The sequence below is a fragment of the Dipodomys ordii genome, unplaced genomic scaffold, assembly GCF_000151885.1.
Source record: "Dipodomys ordii isolate 6190 unplaced genomic scaffold, Dord_2.0 Scaffold4, whole genome shotgun sequence".
Classification (NCBI taxonomy): Eukaryota; Metazoa; Chordata; class Mammalia; order Rodentia; family Heteromyidae; genus Dipodomys; species Dipodomys ordii.
This window is the reverse complement of record NW_012267220.1, coordinates 37,205,991-37,216,194: the sequence shown is the minus strand read 5'-3', so window position 1 is coordinate 37,216,194 and position 10,204 is coordinate 37,205,991. Positions and strand designations below refer to the sequence as shown.

Genomic DNA, 10,204 nt, shown 5'->3' with positions numbered 1-10,204 from the left:
TCTCCTCTCTCTCTTACACACACACACACACACACACACACACACACAAGGAAGTAAGGTAAAGAAAAACAACCCAGCAACATAGCTTCATAAGTTTATCAGACTTATATGACCTTAAATATGGCATGTCTAAACTGTCAGTGTTAATAGCTCTGGCTGTGAGGTGTGATGTGGACACATGTCTTCTTACCAGGGTGTACCCACTACTACTCGACAGCAGTTCTACACTGAAATGTACTGTCCAATCTGCTTACATCAAGCCTCTTTCCCTGTGGAAACGAACTGTGGACATCTTTTCTGTGGTAAGAAAACAATGATATATACTTAGTGGAAATGCTATTTATATCAAGACCTACATGTGTGTATTAGCTGGATTCCTAATTTTCTCTGTCATATTTCCTGAGTAGAATAGATTGCTCTTTTGATGTCTTGCTATACTTGTTGACTAAGTATATTTAGCATTTAAATAGTTATTTGTTTTTGTACTTTATATATATATATATATATATATTACTTTATATATCATTTAACATTTGTGGATTCAAAGGTCAGTTTCTGAGTCGAGTAGTTTGCTGGGACTGGGAAGGTGGCTCAGTGGTAGAGCGCTTGCCTTGCATGCATGAGGCCCTTGGTTTGATTCCTCAGCATCACATAAGCAAAAAGAAAAAAGCTGGAAGTGGCGCTGTGGTTCAAGTGGTAGAGCACTAGCCTTGAGCTGAAGAGCTGAGGGACAGCGCCCAGGCCGAGTTCAGGCCCCATGACTGGACCCAAAAAAAAAAAAAAAAAGAGTAGTTTGCTGAATCTCCTTGTCCTTTACTTTTTGACAGTTATTATACAAACTTTCCAGGGCATGGAGTTTTTTTTTCCAAAAATCCTGGTCTTCCCTTCATTCTAATCTTTATTTATAGAGTATGTTATTTAACAATAAAGCATATTACTTCACACCATCTGACCCAGAAAATTAAAAACCGAGACCCCAAAATGTTAAGAAATTTAATAAAAGGTAACACAGCTGCTAAGCAATATGTCCAGATTTTCTCTCTCTCTTTTTTTTTTTTGTCAGTCGTGAACTCTGGGCCTGGACACTGTCCCTGAGCTCTTCAGCTCAAAGCAAGTGCTCTGCTGCTTGAGCCACAGCACCATTTCTTGTTTTCTGGAGGTTCATTGGAGATAAAGAGTCTCATGGACTTTTCCTGCCCTGGCTGACTTTGAAAGGCAATCCTCAAATCTCAGCCTCATGAGTAGCTAGGATTATAGGCATGAGCCACTTGATTTATTTTGTTTCTTGATTCAGGGTCTTGTTAATGTATCTTAGGCTTCCAGTTTCAAATTCAAATCCACAAAGGCCTACTTTGAGATACTCTTTGTTGTTTTTGGTTTTTTGGTTGGCCGTGGGGCTTGAACTCTGGGCTTGGGCGCTGTCCCTCAGTTCTTCAGCTCAAGGCCAGCGCTCTACTGCTTGAGCCATAGTGCACTTCTGATTGGAGATAAGAGTCTCATGGACTTTACTTGCCCGGGCTGGCTTTGAACCATGATCCTCAGATCTCAGTCTCCTGAGTAGCTAGGATTACAGGTGTGAGCCACCAGCGCCCGGCCTAACTTGAGATACTCTTTCCTCAGCCTCCTAAGTGCTAAGATTGCAGAGCACTACCCTTGACTTTCCTAAGGCTTTTGCTACTTATAGCTAACAAATTATAAAACAATTATCAGTTGGGAATTAATTTATATAATTCATCATTCCCAGGGCAGGAAGGTTCTTTTCACAAAAACCTGACCCATGACCTTCCCTGAGCCCTACTATTTTTTTTCTTTTAATCATATGTTGGAAATTATAATACAAAATAGTGAAGGCTCAAATGAGGAGTTTTTGTTTTGCTTTTTGGTAGTATTAGCTATGGAATCCAGAGTCTGACCATGCTAGACAAGCATGCTACACATGTCTAATCTCAGGCTGGGAAAACTTAGCCACTAGAGGAAGGAGGAACTTTTAATCCATCTGACATTCTTTTGAGTCTGAATATAGCCTTGGTCATCCTTTAGCACAATCCTCCAAGCTGGTGTTAACAATCAAAGAGTCTTAGCAAGCAAAATGAACTTATTTGTCAACTCAGGCTTAGCTAATATATTGAGTAGCTAATCCAGTGTTGTTCTTGTCTGAGGTAATAGGATAGACTGTTTCTGATATCCTGCTCTACTTGTTTGATGCTTTTATTTAGTGTCTGTATGTTCAAAGGTTTAAATAAACTAGTTATTCAACTCTTTGGAAATTGAAATAGGTTTCATTGGATAGTAGTTCAAGTGTAATAATACCAGAGCATTTTAGTTCATTTCCTATATGTAAAACCACACCTCCATTCCTTGGTGGTGAATCTACGCATGAAGATGATACAAACAAACTCTTTGAAGCCTATTGAGTAATAGAAGAGGACATGACAAGAAAGGGCAATAGACTAATCTGATAGGGAAACCCCTTTATACAATTAATATACCTTTGTGATAATGAATGGCAGAAATGTATAACAGTTTATGTAGGGGCATGCATATCAGTGGGAATGGAGAGGGTGAATGAAGAGAGTGAAGAATGGTGATTATGGACAAAGTGCTATATAAATATGTGCAAAAACAGAACAAGGAAACCTGTTGAAATTGTTTTAAGGAGGGAAGGGAGATGAAGAAAAATGATAAACAGATAAATTTAATTATGTATAAATATTATAATGAACCCCCTATTACAACCAGCAAATGCTAATAAAAATAATGTTATCATATTTTTAATTTGTAACCCATATTATCTTATTTAATTCCCCAGTAGGTTTATGAGGTCTTATTCTCATTTTGCAAATGAACAGATTCAGAGAAATTGTTATCCAAATGAAGTTATTGAGTCATCTCTTCTGCCATTCTACTTAGATGGTATCTTTTTATATATAGCAAGAAAATTGAGAAGCATTTAATCTCAGACTTGAATTAACTAACGTGTTTGTTTTGGGGGGCCATAGCTACATACAATGTAGGCAAGTGATTACATAATTTGTAAAACAAGGATACATACAGCTCACTTTGCAAAAAGACATATGAGACTAAATTTAGTATATTTAGAGTTCTTGTTAAAAACATAGTAAAAACTTCACTACAGGCAGTAATGTTCATGGTAACACATGAATAACTTGTTTTCATGTAGTTCTCATTTTCAATTAGACTGCTTAAAGAACTCAATAAAAATTAATATGCCATTTTGTGAGAGTGAAGACATCAGATAAAATTGTTTTGTTTTTAAATTGATGTTGAAATTGGTGGATTCATTTTTTCCCACAGGTACAGAAATGTCCAGAGTGAGGAGTCTCTTCTTACCCATCTGTTTATTCACCAGTGTCCTCATACACCATTCATTTCTACCCCTGGCATGTGCTTTGTGTTTTTGAAAAACAAATCAAATTTGGAACAGAAACTTACGGTGTGACTTATTGGTTTTTATATTCAAAATGATGCATATCGTACAGTGTTTCTATGAAGCTTCATAGTATTGATATAGTAATACTTCTTTTGGAGCTGGTGGTGTGGCTCAAGACTAGTAAATGCAACACTTGAGTTCAAACCCCAGGACTGCAAAACAAAACAAAAGAAAGCTTGTCTTTGTTTGTGTAAAACAATTCTGTTGCATAACTAATCCTTAAATTATTCTTTAATGTTTGGGAATTGTTGCTAGATTTGAATTTGCCTGAGGAATTAGATGAAAGACCTGTTTTTTAAGAAAAAAAATTTTTTTTGCCAGTTCTGGGCTTGAACTCTAGGCCTGGGTGCTGTCCCTAAGCCTCTCTGTGCGACAGTGTCACTTCAGGCTGTTTTTTTTTTGTTTGTTTGTTTATTATTTTTTTTCTGAGTAGATTTATTGGAGATAAGATTTTCATGGACTTTCTTGCCCAGACTGGATTCAAACCATGATCCTCAGCTCTCAGCTTCTTGAGTTCCTAGGATTACAGGCGTAAGCCACTCATGCCAGGAAAAAGAACTGTTTTAAAATAAAGTAATACTGTTAAATATTTGAAAATGTCTCAAGATAAATGCACTTCAGTATTAATGTTTTCTTTTTTCTACTAGGTGCCTGTATTACTGCATATTGGAGATATGGTTCATGGCTTGGAGCAATCAGTTGTCCAATCTGTAGACAAACGGTAGTGTTTTAGAAAATATTTATACTACTTTATTTTGTAAATTTTAATAGTGATTGTTATTTAAATATTTTGTACTAGCCCAAATTTTTAATTTAATTATCTGTGATTTTAGTCAATTATAAAAAAAAACCCTCATCCTTATGACATGAGAATTTTTGCTTTAAATACTGTGGTTGTCATGAAAAACTAGCAAATTAGTCCCGCCCAAATCATGTCTTTCTTACCATACCAGCAAGGGAATAAATGAACTAAATAATTAATGTAAACATTTATTTCCCTATTTCCTTTATATTTTTATATACTTCCGATGCATTTCTTTTAGAAAAGAATTATTTTACCTTTTTGATTTATATTTAATATGCCCTGTTCTATCTGAATGTTGTATAAAGGAAACTATATAGTTATTTTATATGTATACAAACACAGAGACCTTCCTCCTTTCTTCTTGTTTCTAGTTCCAAACTCTGTCTGATTCACATTTTTCTTTTTCTTTTTGCAGTCCTGGGGCTTGAACTCAGGGTTTAGGTTCTGTCCCTGACCTATTTTGATCAAGGCTAGTGCTCTACCATTTGAGCCACAGCTCCACTTCCTGCTTTTTGGTGGCTAATTTGACATAGGAGTCTCATGGACTTTCCTGCTCGGGCTAACTTCAAACCATGATCCTCCGTTCTCAGCCTCCTGAGTAGTTAGGATTATAGGTATGAGCCACCAGTGTCCAGCTACATATTCCTATTTAGTTAGAAGAAAATTGCTGTTTCTTTTATTGGCTCTATGGTTAATTTGATGTCTGAAACTAATTTGCCAATACTACTTGTCTTTTGTCACCTGCTAGCAACATAGAGATAAAGTAGTATGTATTGGATTAAAGAATTCTACCACCTGTCCCAAAGTGGAGAACTAAGCTACATTGAGCTTTTCCTGACTCTACTCAGGGCCTCTCATTGGGCATAAGTATCTTAACAGACAGCACCCTGTGTATCATCTATCAGACTAACAGGCTAGTATGGTAGAGATGAAGATGCCCTAGTATGATAGCTATTTGTTCCCTAATTGTAGTCATTCATCCTGGAGGCAAGACAGCTAGCAGATACTATTCCATCTTCTGTTTCACTGGGCTCCAGTAGTAAATAATCATAGAAATAATACACAGGGTGCGGTCTCTTACTGCACATGACTTTGTTCTGTACAATAACACACAAACTATCCTACCCTCATTTCAAGGCTCAGCTTTGCATTGTAAGCTTTCTGGACCCCAGAGAGAGAAGTAGTCCTTACTCTCATATCATTGTTACACCACTACCCACAATTCCATTTAACAGGCTGTAGAACAAGTCTGCCTCCCTTTATACTTTGGATATTGCGGTCATCCAGGGACAGGACCATGGCTTCTTTTTTTTTTCTTTTCCTTTTTTTTTGTTGTTGTATGTATGGCACTAACAAAGTGGCTGTGTCATTATAGGTACTCAATACCTATTGAGAAATGCTTTTCTTTTAGTTAATTGGTGAAGTTAGAAGTGGCTGTCAGTATCTGATGTCCCTATCACCTGCTATCTTTAATCACTCCTTCACTTAACTAGAGAGAATCTGGGACAGTGGGTAGCCTGATTTTATATCCTTAATTGAGGATATAAACAACAGCTAGACAATTTTAAATGAAATCTGTTACTACTCCTTCTTATTTTTTCCCATCACATAACTCAGTAATAACCACTTTCTGTAGGCTATTACATTCTTTCTGTACGTGTACGTGTGCGTGTGCGTGCGTTTGTGTGTCCTGGGGTTTGAACTCAGGGCCTGCACACTGTTCCTGAGCTATTGTCTTCTGGCTTTTTGGTGGATGAGAGAAAATCCTCACAGACTTTCCTGCCTAGCTGACTTTGAAACTGTGATTCGCAGATTCCAGTCTCCTGAGTAGCTACAGTTATAGGCCTGAGCCCCTGGCACCTGGCAATTACTTTTTTGTTGTTGGTGGTAGTGGTGGTCATGGGGTTTGAACTCTGGGCCTGGGTGCTGTCCCTGCACTCTTCAGCTCAAGACAAGTACTCTACCACTTGAGCCATAGTACCACTTCCAGTCTTCTGGGTGGTTTATTGGAGATAAGAGTCTCACGCATTTTCCTGCCTTGGCTGGCTTTGAATCATGATCCTCAGATCTCAGCCTCCTGAGTAGCTAGGATTATAGGCGTGAGCCACCTGTGCCAGGCTGGCAATTACATTTTTTTATTGACCTTGGGACACTCTCCTTGCAACAGCCATGGATGAAACAAGGTGTTTTATAGCAATACCAAGAAATACATGTCTATTACAGTGTCTGAGAATTGGTCCTTGAAATTAATCTCCACATTATTGCAGCACTCAAAGATATGTCAATACCTGGGAAAATAAAGGATTAATGAGTCATTATTTTAATGCCAAAAAAATGTGTCATTTCTTTCTGAAAGATATATGTGTGTGTGTGTGTGTATATATATATATATATATATATATATATATATATATATATACGGGGGGAGGCAGAGAGAGAGAGACATATTTTTTTTCCAGTGAGGACGTATCCCTAAATATTGATATTAGTAACATCTCATGAAGTGGTATTTGGCATGTTATCACTTTGTTATTTCGTTTTGAAATTTCAATATCCTCATCCCCTTCCATCTTAGCTACCATTCCCTACATAGATATAGTATGTAAAGATTCAATCTTATGGGCTGGGAAGGTGGCTCAGTGGTAAAGTGCTTGCCTTTCATGCCTGAGGCCCTGGGTTCGATTCCTCAGCACCACATAAGCAAAAAGAAAAAAAACGGAAGTGGCGCTGTGGCTCAAGTGGTAGAGCGCTAGCCTTGAGCTGAAGAGCTGAGGGACAGCGCCCAGGCCCAGAGTTCAGGCCCCACGACCGGACCCCAAAAAAAAAAAAAAGATTCAATCTTACTTTCTATCCCTCCTTGTATCCTGAATGTATTACTTAAATTTTTAAGTGAAATTTAAGCCTATTTAGAAAAATACATTAGCTGGGTGCAGGTGGTTCATACTTGTAATCAATCTTAGCTACTCAGGAGCTGAAATCTGAGGATCATTGTACAAAGGCAGCAAGGAAGGAAAGTCTATGAGATTTTTATCTCCAATAAATCACCAAAAATCAGGAAGGGGTGCTACCTTGAGCAGAAAAAGCTAAAGGACAACACCTAGGCCTAGTGTTCAAGCTCCAGCACCCCCACATCCCCCCACACACACACAAGAGTATACATGTTTGTTTGTTTTTTGTCACTTTGTGCCATTCCTGGTAGAATCTTCCATGGGTAGCCCAAATATAAACTTAGACAAATGTTTTTCTATTTCTAGGGTTTCTGCAATTGAGCAGTGGCTACCCACTTCTTCAGATGTAGGCAATATAGATTTGTTATTTATAGCTTGAACATAAAACACTGTGACTATAAAGGGGAATAGCAAACACATAGTCCTGATACCCTCAAAAGTTCCTTCTAGGTATATACTTTCTTTTTTTTTTTGTTTTTGTTTTTGAGTCCGGTCATGGAGCCTGAACTCTGGGCCTTGGTGCTGTCCCTCAGCTCTTCAACTCAAGGCTAGCATTCTACCACTTGAGCCACAGCGCCACTTCCGGCTTTTTTCTTTTTGCTTATGTGGTGCTGGGGAATCAAACCCAGGGCCTCAGGCATGCAAGTGGCTCTACTACTGAGCCACCTTCCCAGCCCCATAGTATATATTTTCAATGTCACTGAGTATCTTCTCATCCCCCACACATCTTCAAATACACGTTCACCTAAACAGAGGGCTACTGAATTCATCCTTTATACCAGCAAGATGTTTATATTATGGGAATGCAAAATCACATTTCAAGTTGGAATTTTTATTTTGTTATTGTTTCATTGGGTCAGTCATGGGGCTTGAACTTGGGGCCTGCGTTGTCCCTGAGCTCTTTTGCTCAAGACTAGGGCTCTACCACTGTGAGCCATAGCAGCACTTCTGTTTTTTTTTGTGGTTATTTGGAGATAAGAGTCTTACATTTCCTCTTGGGCTGGCTTTGGATTTCGATCCTCAGATCTTAGCCTCCTGAGTAAAGGTTACAAGTGTGAGCCACCAGAACCCAGCTTTGGAATTTTTATTATAAGGAAATAATAACTTATTCTCATGTTGCCTTTTAAAAAGACATGAATGAAATACACACTCAGAAGCTTTTCTCATTCTGATGAATAATAACACAAAGTAGAAAAAAATTGATATAGAATATATAACAACTTTTTTTTTTGCTCTGTAATATGCAGGTAACTCTACTCCTAACAGTATTTGGAGAAGATGATCAGTCTCAGGATGTTGTAAGATTACATCAAGATATTAATGATTATAACCGGAGATTCTCAGGGCAGCCCAGATCTGTAAGTAGTTATTTCAGACTGAAGGAGCTTTTGTATTTCTTCTTTGAAAAGTGAGATGTACCAGTCAATATTCTTTGACTATGAAAAAAAATTCTCATTATGTGTGTTAGGCTAAGTTTTTAACCTTCATCATGGTCACGGGCAATGACTTACAGCTTTCCTAAGAACCATAATTGTTTTTTCTTTCTCAAAAAACAAAATGGGGCCAGGCACAGAGTCTCACATCTATAATCCCAGCTATTCAGAAAGGGGGATTGAAAGGATCATGGTTTGAGGCCAGCTCATAAAAAGTTAACAAGACCTATTTTAAGCAATAAGCCAAGTATAGCAGTGTATGTCTATAATCCTAGCTACACAAGAGACATAGATAATAGATAGGAGGATCATGGTCTAAGGATGGTTCTGAACAAAAAACAACCCACATGACCTTTTTATTTCCTCCCTAACAAGTGTGAAAGCTTGAGTTAAACCCCTAGTACTGCTAATTATATATATATAGTATTATAATTGCCTAATACATATTATAGAAAGAAATAGAAATATTTTTATTTATGATTCTAAATCAGTTTGTTTAAGAGAAAGCTTAAAAATGAAAACTTCTAGAGAAGTTTTTTTGTTACTGTTTGAAATGTTCCCTCAAATATCTCTTGATATGGGGTTTCTATTTCTACTTAGCTATCAGAACACATCATGTATGTGTCTGTGTGTACTGGGGCTTAACTCGGTGGTTCTCTCACTGGGCTTGTTTGTTCATGGCTGATATTCTATTTGAGGTACATCACTAGTCCAAAAACACCCTACTTTTATTTCTTTTTTTGGGGGGGGGTCTGGTCATGGGCCTGAACTCTGGGCCTGGGTGCTGTCCCTCAGCTCTTCAGCTCAAGGCTAGCTCTACCACTTGAGTCACAGCTCCACTTCCAGCTTTTTTCTTTTTGCTTATGTGGTGCTGGGGAATCGAACCCAGGGCCTCAGGCATGCAAGGCAAGTGCTCTACCACTGAGCCACCTTCCCAGCCCAACACCCTACTTATAAAATACATATTAATTCTATAGTTAAGCTCTCCTTCTCCTCAAAAAGCAGTCAAAAAATTAAAAAAGTGTCACATTTTACTGACAAACTAGTTTTCACAAAAATCTAACAAATGATTTTATACCTCAAAAACTAGAGTATGTCAAGAACAGGTTTCTACAGGAAGCCCATACTTTCTGAGCTTTGACTGTATATCTAACAGTTCAGCAGACTTTTTACAATCACTTCAACATGGATAACACTGAACACATTCCTCCTTCTATTGCTTATTGTTCTGGGGTGTTTTTGTTTTTGGGGGTTTTTTTGTTTGTTTTTTTGGTGCCAGTACTGGGGTTTGAACTCAGAGCCTGGTTGCTGTCCCTAAGCTTTTGTGCTCAAGCACTCTACCATTTGAGCCACAGTTCTATTTCTGGCTTTTGGGTGGCTAACTGAAGATAAGAGTCTCATGGACTTTCCTGCCCAGCCTTGCTTCAAATTGCTATCTTTCAGAAGCCGGGCGCTGGTGGCTCACGCCTGTAAATCCTAGCTACTCAGGAGGCTGAGATCTGAGGATCGCAGTTCAAAGCCAGCCCGGGCAGGAGAGACCGTGAGACTCCTATCTCCAATAAACCAC

At 38.2% G+C, this 10,204-nt stretch overlaps 1 protein-coding gene across 8 annotated transcripts in view; it reads left to right on the top strand.

Annotated features, from left to right (window-relative positions):
* Positions 1 to 10,204, top strand: part of Rnf170 (ring finger protein 170) — a 30,315-nt gene that overhangs the window by 14,841 nt on the left and 5,270 nt on the right. For all 8 annotated transcript variants that reach the window (XM_013026995.1, XM_013026940.1, XM_013026961.1 and 5 more), the window contains 3 exons: positions 194 to 302; positions 4,099 to 4,172; positions 8,452 to 8,562. In XM_013026995.1, the coding sequence (XP_012882449.1) occupies positions 233 to 302; positions 4,099 to 4,172; positions 8,452 to 8,562 (255 nt within the window). In that variant the 5' untranslated portion in view covers positions 194 to 232. The remainder of the gene's footprint in view (positions 1 to 193; positions 303 to 4,098; positions 4,173 to 8,451; positions 8,563 to 10,204) is intronic.